This window comes from Bufo bufo, chromosome 6 (genome assembly GCF_905171765.1).
Source record: "Bufo bufo chromosome 6, aBufBuf1.1, whole genome shotgun sequence".
Lineage (NCBI taxonomy): Eukaryota > Metazoa > Chordata > Amphibia > Anura > Bufonidae > Bufo > Bufo bufo.
The window spans coordinates 158,150,202-158,166,009 of NC_053394.1; the positions used below are offsets into that span (position 1 = coordinate 158,150,202).

The window sequence follows — 15,808 nt, forward strand, 5'->3', positions numbered from 1 at the left end:
CTGAAACTTTTACATTTATATTATGTAATAAAAGTGAAATATTTTTCTCCCCAATCCATAGCTATGCCTCAAACCTCTCAGTTATATATCCAACCTCTGTCTCTTCTCACTAGGTAGCGGTTATACAAACACACTTTTAGCTGCTTTCACAGGCTACGGGCGCCAACTAGTGGTCAAATTGAGCTCTGGGGACTCTCTCTGTCCACCTGTAATACGCACCCAGCACTGAGAATAATCACTGAGGTTCAAGTGAGTGATTCCCCCCTCCCCCAATCATGGTTCCGTCCAGTCTCCCAGTTCTCTGCTCCCCCCTCCTCCTGTCACCCCACTAGTAACCCTGCTCCCCCCCACTAGTGACCCTGCTCCCCCCTCCTCCTGTCACCCCACTAGTGACCCTGTTTCCTCCCCTCTCCTGTCACCCCACTAGTAACCTTGCTCCCCCCAACTAGTGACCCTTCTCCCCCCTCCTCCTGTCACCCCACTAGTAACCCTGTCCCCCCCCACTAGTGACCCTTCTCCTGTCACCCCACCAGTGACCCTGTTCCCCCCTCCTCCTATCACCCTACTAGTCATCCTGCTTCCCCCTCCTCCTGTCACCCCACTAGTAACCCTGCTCCCTCTTTCTTTTGTCACCCCACTAGTAACACTGCTCCCCCCACTAGTGACCCTGTCACCCCCCTAGCATCAAACACAAATTGCAGAGCAGCACTCACGGACCTCACCTACCACACCGGAATGCATCAGCCAAACCACGACCGCAGATCCTCAGCAGTCCTCAGATCAGCAATCAACAAGAGGCAACGGCAGCATCTCCAGTTCTTTCTTTATTAATCGTACTTCAAAGAATGTGTAGCCTTTATCAAGCTAAATAACAAGTGATATTCCCAACTAAAATATTATATATATAGCCCCTCCCTTTTAGATGAGGAGCCAATCAAACGGGTGTCACAACCCCCACTTTGTAATAAGGAGGGTAGGGAACAGGAAGAACACCATCCCGGCATAATACAGACCACTAAATCCAAGTAAAGTGCATACAGTCAGAAAATTCATCAGTTGCATTATATGATAAATGGATTTTAAAGGTGAGCCCACAAAAATAAATGACATGAAAAAACAGCAAATGGCAATACAGCCAGAGACTGCAAAGGTCCTCATGAAAGACACCCTATGGTGTAAAACACCTGGTGGCTAGAGTATATGCCATCCAAATCACAATAAAGCCTGGGGTCCTACAAACAGAATAATACTCTACACAGTACGTAAATGCAAGAGACTCACCTAAGGATAATAGGGTCTGAATGCCGGGGTGGCGTTACCCCGGCGCGCGTATCGTCGGGGTAACGCCATCCCGGCATTTAGACCCTATTATCCTTAGGTGAGTCTCTTGCATTTACGTACTGTGTAGAGTATTATTCTGCATCGACATTGAATCATGTACACAACGTATCTTGATCGACATGTATAGAAATCCTTAATGCTGTAAATCTTGCCACTGTAGGGATGGACAAAGGTATCTTATATTTCCACAATTACAGCAACCCAAACAGGGAAAGTTGCCCATTTTTCTCGGTGCCAAATAAATCTGTCCATCCCTACGTGTACCCCCTTTTTGACTAATTTGTCACGTAAATTAGTATTCCTCTTGTATGCCATAGGTGGTGGGTTATTAAATTTGCGTACCGTTGGAAGGCCCCTATGTAAAATATGCCATTCCTTCCTCATTATGTGAGCTATATCACCACTATGGCTGCCAAACGTAGACACAAAGGGAATTCGATAATTCGCCTTATCAACCGGTAAGTTGTGCAGTGGGATCTCCCTGTCAACCATCAAGATCCTTTCACTGGTATTTTGTAACAGTTTCCGTGGGTATCCTCTATCAGCAAACTTATGACACATCTCTTCCATTCTGTCATTGCAGACCACAAAACTGGATCCGTTTTTCTGGAACACTTGGGGCCGGATCTGGCATTAATGCATTTCAATGTGTTCCGGAATTTTGGATGGAGAAAATACCGCAGCATGCTGCTGTATTTTCTCCGTCCAAAAACCATACAGTGACTGAACTAAAGACATCCTGATGCATACTAAACAGAGTACTCTCCATTCAGAATGCATTAGGATAAAACTGATCAGTTTTTTTCCGGTATTGAGCCCCTAGTACGGAACTCAATACCGGAGAATAACGCTAGTGTGAAAGTACCCTTATGTGTTTTAATTCCCACAACTTTCGTACTCCTCCTTGGGTAAAAATACTCCTCAAAACTGGTCAGAGGAGTATTTTTACTCTTCTGGAAAAAACGTAGTGCGAAATCTGTGGCCCAGTGTGTCTTGCCGCTAGCATTTTCTTCATTGCATTTTTACGTGAAACATCTGAAAAAAATCTTATTCATGTTCCTGTATAACAGGGCCCTCCCTGCTTAGCTCTTCTTCTTATGATGAGTGTCCCCTCCCCAACAGACCCACCGAGGATGGACAAGGAGAAAATCAAGAAGACCAAGCGGATATTAAATCTTACACTGGAGATCATCTACCTGCTGACAGGAGAGGTGAGAAAATTTCTATAGGGCTGATGGAGTTTGGAAAAATTTACTGTGGTTACCAACCCTTCTCTCCATACATAGGATTACACAGTAGTGAAGAAGACCTCTGGTGACTGTGTGACCCCTAGTAGCTCTCCCCAGTCAGGAGATTTGAACCTCATCACAGAGAGTCCACCTCACTCACAGATACCCCAGACGAACAATGAGCAGAAAATCCTAGAACTCACCAACAAGATCATTGAGCTACTGACTGAAGAGGTGAGCGCTGCTGGGTCAGGACTGTGTGATTGTTTGTTCTACAGTAGTTTATTACTACGTTCCCATATACACTCACCTAAAGAATTATTAGGAACACCTGTTCTATTTCTCATTAATGCAATTATCTAGTCAACCAATCACATGGCAGTTGCTTCAATGCATTTAGGGGGGTGGTCCTGGTCAAGACAATCTCCTGAACTCCAAACTGAATGTCAGAATGGGAAAGAAAGGTGATTTAAGCTATTTTGAGCGTGGCATGGTTGTTGGTGCCAGACGGGCCGGTCTGAGTATTTCACAATCTGCTCAGTTACTGGGATTTTCACGCACAACCATTTCTAGGGTTTACAAAGAATGGTGTGAAAAGGGAAAAACATCCAGTATGCGGCAGTCCTGTGGGCAAAAATGCCTTGTGGATGCTAGAGGTCAGAGGAGAATGGGCCGACTGATTCAAGCTGATAGAAGAGCAACGTTGACTGAAATAACCACTCGGTACAACCGAGGTATGCAGAAAAGCATTTGTGAAGCCACAACACGCACAACCTTGAGGCGGATGGGCTACAACAGCAGAAGACCCCACCGGGTACCACTCATCTCCACTACAAATAGGAAAAAGAGGCTACAATTTGCACGAGCTCACCAAAATTGGACTGTTGAAGACTGGAAAAATGTTGCCTGGTCTGATGAGTCTCGATTTCTGTTGAGACATTCAAATGGTAGAGTCCGAATTTGGTGTAAACAGAATGAGAACATGTATCCATCCTCTGATGGCTACTTCCAGCAGGATAATGCACCATGTCACAAAGCTCGAATAATTTCAAATTGGTTTCTTGAACATGACAATGAGTTCACTGTACTAAAATGGCCCCCACAGTCACCAGATCTCAACCCAATAGAGCATCTTTGGGATGTGGTGGAACGGGAGCTTCGTGCCCTGGATGTGCATCCCTCAAATCTCCATCAACTGCAAGATGCTATCCTATCAATATGGGCCAACATTTCTAAAGAATGCTATCAGCACCTTGTTGAATCAATGCCACATAGAATTATGGCAGCTCTGAAGGCAAAAGGGGGTCCAACACCGTATTAGTATGGTGTTCCTAATAATTCTTTAGGTGAGTGTATATCACTTTTTTCTTCATTTTATTATTGTAAATTGTTTTATTCTACTTTTTATTCATGTTTATAATGGCGGCTATGTTGAGCTGCTACTTTGTTCTGTTAACAGAAGTTTAAGAGGAATGCTTTACAAGTAGTCACACATACATAGTAATCAGGATTCTGGAGAAGACTTGTTGATTTCTTTGGGAGATTGTTGTGGGCATGCTCTGTGACATTTCAAGAGATCGCTGTGCAGGAAGGTGGAGGGATTGAACTGCCCATCATCTGTTTCCTAGTTTTTATTTATTTGTTTATATAATAGGAAATCATACAATTTTCTAATATGCATGAATTTAAAATTCTACATACATAGTTACATAGTTAATTTGGTTAAAAAAAAGACATAAGTCCATCAAGTTTAACCAAGGGATAGGTGGGGACGTGAATCCCGGAAGGAATTGAAACTCGGATTTCTCTTCTCCAGTCGGAGGCATTCCCCTCTTGTCTTTTAAGGGCATTTTACATGGAACAGTTTTTCACCTTATTTTTTGTATGGCCCATTTATATATTAGTATAGGTTAATCATGTTCCCCCTTAGACGTTTTTTCTCAAGACTAAATAAATGTAATTCTTTTAATCTTTCCTCATAACTAAGACCTTCCATGCCCCTTATCAGTTTAGTCGCTTTCCTTTGTAGTTTTTCCAGTTCCAAAGCATCCTTTCTATGGACTGGTGCCCAGAACTGAACTGCATATTCCAGATGAGACCGCACCAACGCTTTGTAAAGTGGTAATATTACATCCCTGCCCCGCAAGTCCATGCCTCGTTTAATGCATGACAATATCCTAGTGGCCTTAGAAGCAGCTGATTGACATTGTATGCTGTTATTTATTCTACGATCTACAAGGACACCCAAATCCTTCTCTATAAGTGACTGTCCCAGTGTTACATCCCCTAAGATATATGAAGCACAGAGATTATTACTACCAAGATGCATAACTTTACATTTGTCCACATTGAACCTCATTTGCCAAGTTGATGCCCAATCACTCAGAGTGTTAAAGTCAGCTTGTATTTTATGGACATCTTCCATAGACTGTACAGTACTACATAGCTTAGTGTCATCGGCAAAAATAGAAATGGTGCTATTAATCCCATCCTCAATATCATTAATAAATAAATAAAATAATACTCGATATCATTAATAAATAAATTAAATAATAGAGGACCCAGCACTGAACCTTGGGGTACACCATTTATAACCTGGGACCATTCAGAATAGGAATCATTGACCACATCTCTCTGGACAATGTCCTTCAGCCAGATTTCAATCCAATTACAAACTAAACTTTCCAAGCCTATAGACCTTACTTTACCTATTAAGCGTCTATGAGGGACAGTATCAAAAGCCTTTACATCCACAGCTCCCCCTCTGTCCAGGCTTCTACTCACCTCCTCATAAAAACGAATCAGGTTAGTCAAACAACTTCTGTTGCTGGTTATCACATGATATTATTTGCAGTCACATACTCCTGTATATAGTCCCTGAAGAGTCCTTCAAACATATTTCCCACAACAGAAGTTAAACTAACTGGTCTACAATCACCTGTGGAGGACCTAGATCCTTTTTTGAATATGAACACCACATTTGCCTTGCACCAATCACTTGGTGCCGTACCAGTACATAACTTTATTAAATCAGAGGGTTGACTACAATATGCAATAGAATGGTATACTACTATATATCAGTGACGTGTAATGTATCCATGGCCTAACTGAAACATGGCAGCAGTCAAGTGACATTCTTCACATCATATAATCTCTGACATTCAGTAAGCAGCAGTGTTAAATGACATACATGCGCTAGGTCAGCAAACAGGACACATTGATGTGATAATTAAATATGAATAGTGGTCATGATTTTATTGTGGTTTATACAGTACCTACATTACTGTCTGTATTTACATGGCTGTCTGTCTGTAGGTGATGTAAAATGGCTGCCTGTCTCTAGGTGATGTCATGTTGTTTATAAAGCTTAGTGTGAAAATAAACAAACACAACACAGATCTACACAGATACTGACAGACATGATACTGCTACAGGTAGTAATATTGTATATACTGTACAAGTTCTGCTCCTCAGTACAAAACTATTCACCTGTTAGATACATGGGCAGTTAAACAGGTGTTCCGTTTTTAATGATTACATTTATTTATGTAGAGAATAGGATGTTGAATAATTTTCTAATATACATCTATTTAAAATGTTGCTACAGACCTTTATGATATCTATACAGCAACCCCCCCGTCCTGTAAAATGCATCAATAGGAGAACTGGATAGGACTAAGCATGGCGTCAGTCATATGAGCCATCATGTGACCTGGCTTTCAGTGAACTGCCCAGGTGTATCTAACAGGTGAATAGTAGTGTATTGGGGAGCAGAACATAGTATATGTAGCAGCACTTCATCATGTCTGTGTAGAAACAGATCTGTGTGTGTTGTGTTAGTTTTTTTTTTTAACACTTAACTTTTTTAACAACATGACAATATATCCTAGAGACAGGCAGCCATTTTACAACATCACCTAGAGACAGGCGGCCATGTAAATACACATAATAATGTAGTTATTGTTATAACCACAATAAAATCGTTAGTCCACATGAATGTGTGCTGACCTAGCACACGAATGTCATATAGCACTGCTGTTTACTGAATGTCAAGTATTCTATGATATGTAGGGTTTCACATAACTGATGCCATGTTTCAGTTAGGCCATTGATACATTACACAGGACTGATACATGGTCTGATATAAGAAATATATGTATGCAGAATTTTAAATACATTAATATTCTAAAATCATATGATTTCATATTATATAAAAAAAAAAAAAAATATATAAAAACTGAAATACCTCTTTTAACTGAAAGCCAGGTCACATGATACTTGTGAAGGTCACATGACAGCTCTCATGACTGGCGCCAGCTCTCCTTTTACAGGACTAAAATGGGCCATACCATTTTTATTCCTTTGGAAGAGGCTACTTTATGCATACAATGAATTAAGAAAATTGCTCAACATGCTATTCTCTGAATAAAGAAATGTAATCATTAACAGAGGAATTAAGTTTAAAAGTTATCCCTTGAATTAAAAAATAAAATGCATCATTGAATGCAGGAGTTGGACCACAATTTCGGTCCCAGGAGAAACAGCAAGGGGCGCTACCAGAGATGAAAATGTAACGTACATAAAAAAACGAACAATATTTTTATATTGTGAAGATAATGAGATGACAAACAAGTGTCCGCATATGATGAAGCTCAGTGACCAGGAACTGACAAGATTTCAGACTTCTTTCTTAATATAAGTAGTGACATGGAAAATTAGTAAAACACCACCAAATATGTAGGACTAATACAGGTGAAACTCGAAAAATTAGAATATTGTACAAAGTTAATTTATTTCAGTAATGCAACTTAAAAGGTGAAACTAACATATGACATAGACTCATTACGTGCAAAGCGAGATATTTTAAGCCTTTTATTTGTTATAATTTGGATGATTATGGCTTATAGCTCATGAAACCTCAAAGTCAGAATTTTGAGGTACCCTTTTCTCAGAGGGTATGGATTAATTGGCTGACTAGAGTGTGACACTTTGAGCCTAGAATATTGAACCTTTTCACAAAATTCAAATTTTAAGCTGCATTAATGCAATTCCTTTTCATTTGCATTACTGAAATAAATTGACTTTTGCATGATATTCAAATTTTTGGAGTTTCACCTGTATGTTTAACATAAAAACTTGATTTAAACTAGGGTTGTCCCGATACCGATACTAGTATCGGTATCGGGACCGATTCCGAGTTTTCTCGGCGGTACTCAGCCGCCGATACCCCGCCCCGATACATAAATAGAATACTTTTTTTTTTTCCATCGGGAGAGAGGAGGGGCTGGAGTCCGTAACTAGCGGCGGGGCCCGGTGCAGTCACTGTACTCTTACACCGGGCCCCGCCGCTCACCAAAGTATTTATAAACGTGAATCCTTATCCTGTTATTAAGTTGAACTAACGCTGCGCTCTCCCATGTTCCCATGTTCCCCTGTATCCCCCTGTAAGCTTCAATAGCAGGCAGAGCAGACGGCAGCAGTAACGTCACTCACTGACGTAGAGCGCCTGCTCCGCCCACTTTATGAATGAAGCAGGCGGAGCAGACGCGCGACGTCAGTGAGTGACGTTACTGGTGCCGTCCGCTCTGCCTGTTATGGAAGCTTAAGTAAGTGCTGTGGGGATACAGGAGGATACAGGGGAACATGGGAGAGGGCAGCGTTAGTTCAACTTAATAACAGGATAAGGATTCACGTTTATAAATACTTCGGTGAGCGGCGGGGCCCGGTGTATTGGGGGACACTGTTATGAGGGGGATCTGTGGATGACATATAGCAGTGTCATCCACAGATCCTCCCCATAACAGTTCCATCCACAGATCCCCTATAACAGCACCATCCACAGATCCCCCACCAAATAACAATGCCATCCTCAGATCCCCCCACCCCATAACAATGCCATCCACAGATATCCCACCCCATAGCAGTACCATCCACAGATCCCCATAACAGTGCCATCCACAGATCCCCCATAACAGTGCCATCCACAGATCCCCCATAACAGTGCCATCCACAGATCCCCATAACAGTGCCATCCACAGATCCCCATAACAGTGCCATCCACAGATCCCCCATAACAGTGCCATCCACAGATCCCCTATAACAGCACCATCCACAGATCCCCCACCAAATAACAATGCCATCCTCAGATCCCCCCACCCCATAACAATGCCATCCACAGATATCCCACCCCATAGCAGTACCATCCACAGATCCCCATAACAGTGCCATCCACAGATCCCCCATAACAGTGCCATCCACAGATCCCCCATAACAGTGCCATCCACAGATCCCCCATAACAGTGCCATCCACAGATCCCCATAACAGTGCCATCCACAGATCCCCATAACAGTGCCATCCACAGATCCCCCATAACAGCACCATCCACAGATCCCCATAACAGTGCCATCCACAGATCCCCCATAACAGTGCCATCCACAGATCCCCCATAACAGCGCCATCCACAGATCCCCCATAACAGTGCCATCCACAGATCCCCCATAACAGTGCCATCCACAGGTCCCCCATAACAGTGCCATCCACAGATCCCCCACATGACAGTGCGTCATCCACAGATCCACAGATCCCCCAAAACGGTCACATGACATTTAAAAAAAGTATCGGTATTCGGTATCGGTGACTACTTGAAAAAAAGTATCGGTACTTGTACTCGGTCCTAAAAAAGTGGTATCGGGACAACCCTAATTTAAACCATAGTCCATTTTCTGATCCCTTTAAGATGTCACTTTATATGCAGGAAAAGGATTGTTTAAGAGGACGCAAAGATGTCACGAAAAAGGCTATACACAAAGATGTCATGGAAAAGAGATGTCGGCCCCTCACATCACCAGGTAAGGGACTTTCATTGGCTGTAATGAGAGACCTAGATACACGCATCAGTCTTAACTTGTAATATGTATGCCCATTGCAGATAGGACTCCTAAAGGAGCTACACCAGAGAGCAGTCCCAGTCCTTGTTATATTGAGGATTGTGAACAGATGAATAGCAGTGACCCATCAGTCCATGAAGTTGGAGTCTCTACGAACATCAAAGTATATCTACACTTTTTGATTTGCAGATAGGCTGAATGGATCGTATTTGCTCTAATTACCCTTCATTAGATCAGACATTAATGAGTGTTTTCTGTTGTGTTATCTCGTAGGATAATGACTTCTTCATTGTTAAAGTTGAAGCCACTGAGGAAGATGAGATGTATATGAATGGCGGAAAACGGTGCAAGGAGGAAAGCAATACTACGGATATCAGCATAGGTAAGAAAAGTGTCCATCGGCCTATAGGTAAGAAGAACCCCCTATGCTGATGTAGAAACCTTCATTCAAAGACACCAATGGTGTTCATTCTGCTAAACACAATGCTACAGTTGTCACGGATGGTGTTGCAGAAAGTTGGAACTTATAAATAAATATCCGACTGGCTTGTTCCCAAACTAAGGAGCATATGGGTGAGACCTATAAAACCCCTAGAGCTTTCCCTGACTGCTATGCCCATGCAAAGGTCTTTATGGTAGACGATGGCATGCCCACGTACCTTATACTATGTGACACCTGAAAACCCTATAATAGTGAGGGGACACGACCACCGGCTCCCTGCACTTAATACGGACGGAGTCAGGGTCACCTACAATCAAGCCAGCAAGGAAACACAAATAAAGGAAACAGACTTATCTGAGGAATCAGGAGAAGCAGCATCCAGCAGTGAACAACTCATCCAGGAAGAAGTATAAACCGCAAAGTGAGGCAGTATGGGAGGGAATATAAAGGGAGACAATCAGTGCAAATAGGTGACAGCTGGGAGAAGGAAAGGAGATGACAAAGTGAAACCAAACCCCTTACCTTGTCATAGTTACCGGCGTCGTAAGTGGATCATTAGTGGATCATTAGTCAGATCTCTTTCCTGTCCGTTAATAGACTTTAGATCTCCCCTAAACAATTTTTTATTTTCCAAACTGAACAACCCCAGTGTTGACAACCTTTATAGGTACAGTAAACCATCTATTCCTTCTGCTTTAAATGATCTATGTTCTCCTTAAAGGGGTTGTGCAAGAATGCCCCAAAATCTTTTTGCATCGCCGCATCCCAAGACCCATAACTTTTTTATTTTTCTGGAGTTGTATGAGGGCTTGATTTTTGCGGGATGACGTGGTATAATTTTGGGGTAAATAACACTTTTTTGTCTCTTGTTATTAAGTTTTTTCAGTGACGACTAAGAATAAATTTGCAATTTTTGGCATTTTTTATTTTATTTTTTTACGGCGTTCAATGTAAGGGATAATTTATATGATATTAGTGTAGTGCGGGTCGTTAAAAATGTGGTGATACCAAACATGGGGGAGATTTTATTTTTGCAGTTTTTTTTTAATTAAAAAGCGTATTTTCAATGAAAAAAAAAAGTTTTTTTTAAAGGGGTTGTCCGGGTTCAGAGCTGAACCCGGACATATCCCCATTTTCATCCAGGCAGCCCCCCTGCCTTGAGCATCGGAGCAGTTCATGCGCTGATGCTCTCCTTTGCCCTGCTCTAAATCGTGCAGGGCAAAGGCATTTTCTGGAGTTCCTGTGACGAATCGGGCTCTCCATAAGGCTTCCGCCCAGCAGTGAGCCTGGTGACGTCACCGGCACTGATGGGCGGGCTTTAGCGCTGCCCTAGCCTGTAAAATGGCTAGGTTAGCGCTAAAGCCCGCCCATCAGAGCCGGGGACGTCACCGAAGTCTCTTGCCCTGCTCCGATGCTAACATCAAGGAGGCTGCCTAGGTGAAATTATGGGTATGTCCGGGTTCAGCTCTGAACCCGGACAACCCCTTTAATTGGAATTTTTTTAAATTTAATAAATGTTTTTTTTTTTTTTTTTAACCACTTAATAGTCCCACTAACCCTGTAGTACATTGCATTTTAATGTCAGAGATCCGCAGACTACTGAAGAACACTCAAGGTGGACTTGGGGCCTGCACCAGGTCTCAGCCTTCCTGTACACACAACGGCACCCCGGGATTGTATTTGTGGGGTGCCGATGGGAGACACTGCTTACATGCAGTGGGCGCCATTGCCTGTGGCATGTAAAGGGTTAAACAGCCCGGTTCGGCACTCCCGCACTTAGATTGGGCCATCATGAAAAGGCGGCGGCCCAGCCTAAGGCCCCTTAGTGACCGCCGTAAAAAGGCATATTGGTAGTCACTAAAGGGTTAAACCCTTCCTGCTCACTGAGGTACTATTAGAGTGCAGTGAGTTAAGGCTCAGTACCATAGTAGTACATCACGGTGATGGAGCAGGCTCTGAAGCTGGGCCACACCATCACTTGCATCAACTGTATTAAATATACATGACACCCTGATGTCTAACTCTGATCCTAGCAGCTTAACCCCTTAGATGCTGCTGTCAATAGCTCTCACTCTGTCCTCCAGTCCACACCCCAAAAATGCAGTCGCAGGGTGCCAGGTAGTTTTCATGGCATCCAGGGACCTTTTGAATGCCCCCAGGCCTGCCTTGCCTGGCAGCTATTACATCCTGCCTATGAGAATCTTTGTGTGTTTTAATACATAAGTAGCGGTAGTAGTTAAAGTGTTCAAATAGATTCAAGAGGACTAAAAAAAAATGTGAAGAATAGTTGAGTAATTTTAAAAATATTTTAAAAAAAAGTTGCATTGTTGTTTTCACACTGACACCCCACAAAATATTTTTTTTTATTATATCATATAGTAGAGGTATACCAAAGTGGTGGCATTTAAAATCTACCATATTTTTCGCTCCATAAGACGCACTGGACCATAAGATGCACCAAGGATTTAGAGGAGGAAAATAAAAAGGAAAATATATTTTTCATCTGACATCAGATCAGACCCCAAATCTCAGACCCCTGTTCCTCATCAGACCTCAGATCAGACACCCAAATCAGATACTCATTTCTCATCAGACCTCAGATCAGACCCCCTATTCTCATCAGACCTCAGATCAGACACTCAAATCAGATCCCCACTCCTCATCAGACCCCCATCAGATCAGGCCTAAAATAAGCTAAGAATTTACCTCTCCTGCTCCGAACAGCGCCACCACTCGTGAGATCCAGCACTCTCATCATAGTGCACTACGTTGTGACACTGTATGCAGTTAGAACGTAGCACCAGGGGCTCCCAGCAGAAGCCCAGGGAGCTGTGAGTACAGCCAGCAGTAGCAGCACTATATTCACTGTTCCCTGGTCCTACTGTACTAATGAGAGCTTCTGTAATGGAAGCGCTCATTTGTATTAGCTTCACAAGACGCACTGACAAGCGCTCGTTAGTATTCGCTTCATAGGACACTTAATAAGACGCTCTGATATTTTTCCTCACCTTTAATAATAATAATAATATTTATTTATAAAGCGCCACCATATTCCACAGCGGGTTCATGTACAAAACAAAAGACATCACAAATTAACTGGCTAATATACACTTTTGGGAGAAAAAATTGCGTCTTATGGAGGGAAAAATGTTTGAGGCCTTAACTTGTCTCACATAAACCATGATACGGCTATATTGACAGAAAAATAAAAATGTTATAGTTCTTAAAAGAGACAATTGAAAATCTAAAATAGTTGCTTTGTCTTAAAGGCCTCAAACACAGTATAGGCCACTCCTGAAGGTGGTGAAAGTAACTGATTTCCACGCCAGTTTCCTTTTTTCGTGTTAAAGATGATGAAAAAAGACTTTCGTAATCTTATAATAATATAATAATAAAAACCCTTAATTTTCAGAAGAAGGATGCAGTGACAGCTCAGGTGGATATCTTGTAACTCCAGATTCAGAAGCAGAAGATGATATCAATCAGGATTCTGCAGGAAAAAAACTTTCCAACCCCAACATACATGCAGAACTTTCCAGTCAAAATATGTTTGATGATCCCTCTAATTATGAGGAACTTCCTGATAAACATGTTAAAAAAAGTAAAAGTCATAAAGGAGTTGAAATACTTCCATGTTGCCAGTGTGGGAGGTTCTCCTCATTTTCTTGTTCAAGTTGTGGTACAGAGGGAACGACTATTATTACACATGAGGAAATTAAGAAAAAAAAGCGTTCATTTTCATGTAACGAATGCAGTAAAACTTATACTCATAAATCACATCTTGTACAACATCAGAGAGTTCACACGGGTGAGAAGCCGTATTCATGTGAGGATTGCGATAAGTGTTTTTCAAGGAAATCGCATCTTGTTGAACATCAGAGAACTCACACGGGGAAGAAACCGTTTACATGTCCAGAATGTGGGAAATGTTTTAGCAAGAAATCAAATCTAATTCAGCACAAGAGAAGTCACACAGGGGAGAAGCCATTTTCATGTTCAGAATGTGGGAGGTGTTTCACAGTTAAAGGAAACCTCGAGAGACATCAGAGAACTCACAGAGATGAGAGATTATTTTCATGTTCGGAGTGTGGAAAGTTCTTTTCCCAGAAATCACATCTTCTTGAACATCAAAGAATTCACACAGGGGAGAAGCCGTTTCAATGTCTGGATTGTGAGAAGTGTTTTAACGACAAGTCCGATCTTGTTAAACATCAGAGAGTTCACATGGAGGAGCAAGATTTCCAGCTTCCATCTGATGGGATCTGGTCCCATCATTTGCAATAAGTGTGTGATCCTCACACAGACTGTTAAAGTGGATGTAGGACTACTTTTTAAAGGGGGTGTAAAAAAATGAGCAAAGAGCAGGTAAGTTATAAATATTTTTTAAAAAGGCCTATACTCACCTGTTCCATCACTTGCTCCTCCAGTGGTCACAACTGGTCTCTGTTTACATTCCTGCAGCGATGATGAGCCGTACATGCATATGACCGCTGCAGCCATTCACTAGCATGTGACCAGTTATTAGCGGTCTGATGGATGTACATGATAACATCACTGCAGGAGAAATAGATAGGGATTGGTGGGGAACACCCAAGCGGCATGTGATTAAACAGTAGATAATACGGCAGCCCTATTATTTGCCAAATTTTTAAATTCCTGAACAACCCCTTTAAAGGGCATCTGTCAGCAGTTTTGTACCTATAAGACTGGCTGACCTGTTGCATGTGCACTTGACAGCTGAAGGCATCTGTGTTGGTTTCTATGTGCATACGTTCTTGCATTGCTGAGAAAAAGAAAGCTTTGATACAGTATATGCAATCGAGCCTCTAGGAGCAATGGGGGCGTTACCATTACTCCTAGAGGCTCTTCTCTCTCTACAACTGATGCACCCTCTCCTTTTTGTTTAACAGGTCCAGGCAGTTTAAACATAATCACACCTGGCCCTGTCAATCAAAGTGGAGAGGGCACCGCAGTTGCAGAGAGAGCTGAGCCTCTAGGAGTGAAGGCAATGCCCCTGTTGCTCCTAGAAGCTCATTTGCATATAACAAGACTTCATTTTTCTCAGCAATTTGGGCATTATACGGGGCCAACACAGATGTCTTTAGCTGCCAAGCTCACATGCAACAGGTCAGCCAGTTTCATAGGTACAAATCTGCTGACCGATGCCCTTTAAAGGGTTTCTCCCACCTCATTTTGACCTAATTAGCTCTCAGACACTAGCGATCTGCTAGTATCTGATCTACCGAACAATGCTATTCTCAGACCTGTGTGTGGATCCGTTTCACTAAAAATGAACTTTTATTAATATGCTAATTAGCCTCTAGGTGCTATGGGGGCGTCTTTTCAGCACCTAGAGGCTCGGTCTACTCACATTGTATGCCGCCTCGCTCGTCCGTTAAGCCCGCCCATCTCCTCTTGAATGCCATCCTCCATCTGAGCCAGCGGACGAATTCTCGCGCCTGCGCCATGCGCGTCTGTATTCGGCGCAGGCGCAGTGAATGTCTGACCGCTGCCTGCACAGACATCTCGGTCATCGGCGCAGGCGCGAGAATTCATCCGCTGGCTCAGATGGAGGATGGCATTCAAGTGGAGATGGGCGGGCTTAACGGACGAGCGGGGCGGCATACAATGTGAGTAGACCGAGCCTCTAGGTGCTGAAAAGACGCCCCCATAGCACCTAGAGGCTCATTAGCATATTAATAAAAGTTCGTTTTTTTGTGAAACGGATCCACACACAGGTCTGAGAATAGCATGGTTAGGTAGAGCAGACACTAGCAGATCGCTAGTGTCTGAGAGCTAATTAGGTCAAAATGAGGTGGTAGAAACCCTTTAATGGAATTTTTCTCATAATACAAGCTTGTTAATGTTCCAACCACAAAGTAAACCTTCTTCTTCTCTAACAGAAAGT

At 42.6% G+C, this 15,808-nt stretch overlaps 1 protein-coding gene across 1 annotated transcript in view; it reads left to right on the forward strand.

Annotated features, from left to right (window-relative positions):
- The window catches only part of LOC121005587 (gastrula zinc finger protein XlCGF48.2-like), a 75,704-nt gene extending 60,790 nt beyond the window's left edge, over positions 1-14,914 (forward strand). The window contains exons 8-13 of the mRNA XM_040438366.1: positions 2,412-2,552; positions 2,628-2,804; positions 9,326-9,419; positions 9,500-9,621; positions 9,732-9,840; positions 13,313-14,914. Coding sequence (XP_040294300.1) covers positions 2,412-2,552; positions 2,628-2,804; positions 9,326-9,419; positions 9,500-9,621; positions 9,732-9,840; positions 13,313-14,184 — 1,515 coding nt within the window. The 3' untranslated portion in view covers positions 14,185-14,914. The remainder of the gene's footprint in view (positions 1-2,411; positions 2,553-2,627; positions 2,805-9,325; positions 9,420-9,499; positions 9,622-9,731; positions 9,841-13,312) is intronic.
- The last annotated feature ends 894 nt before the right edge of the window (positions 14,915-15,808 follow it).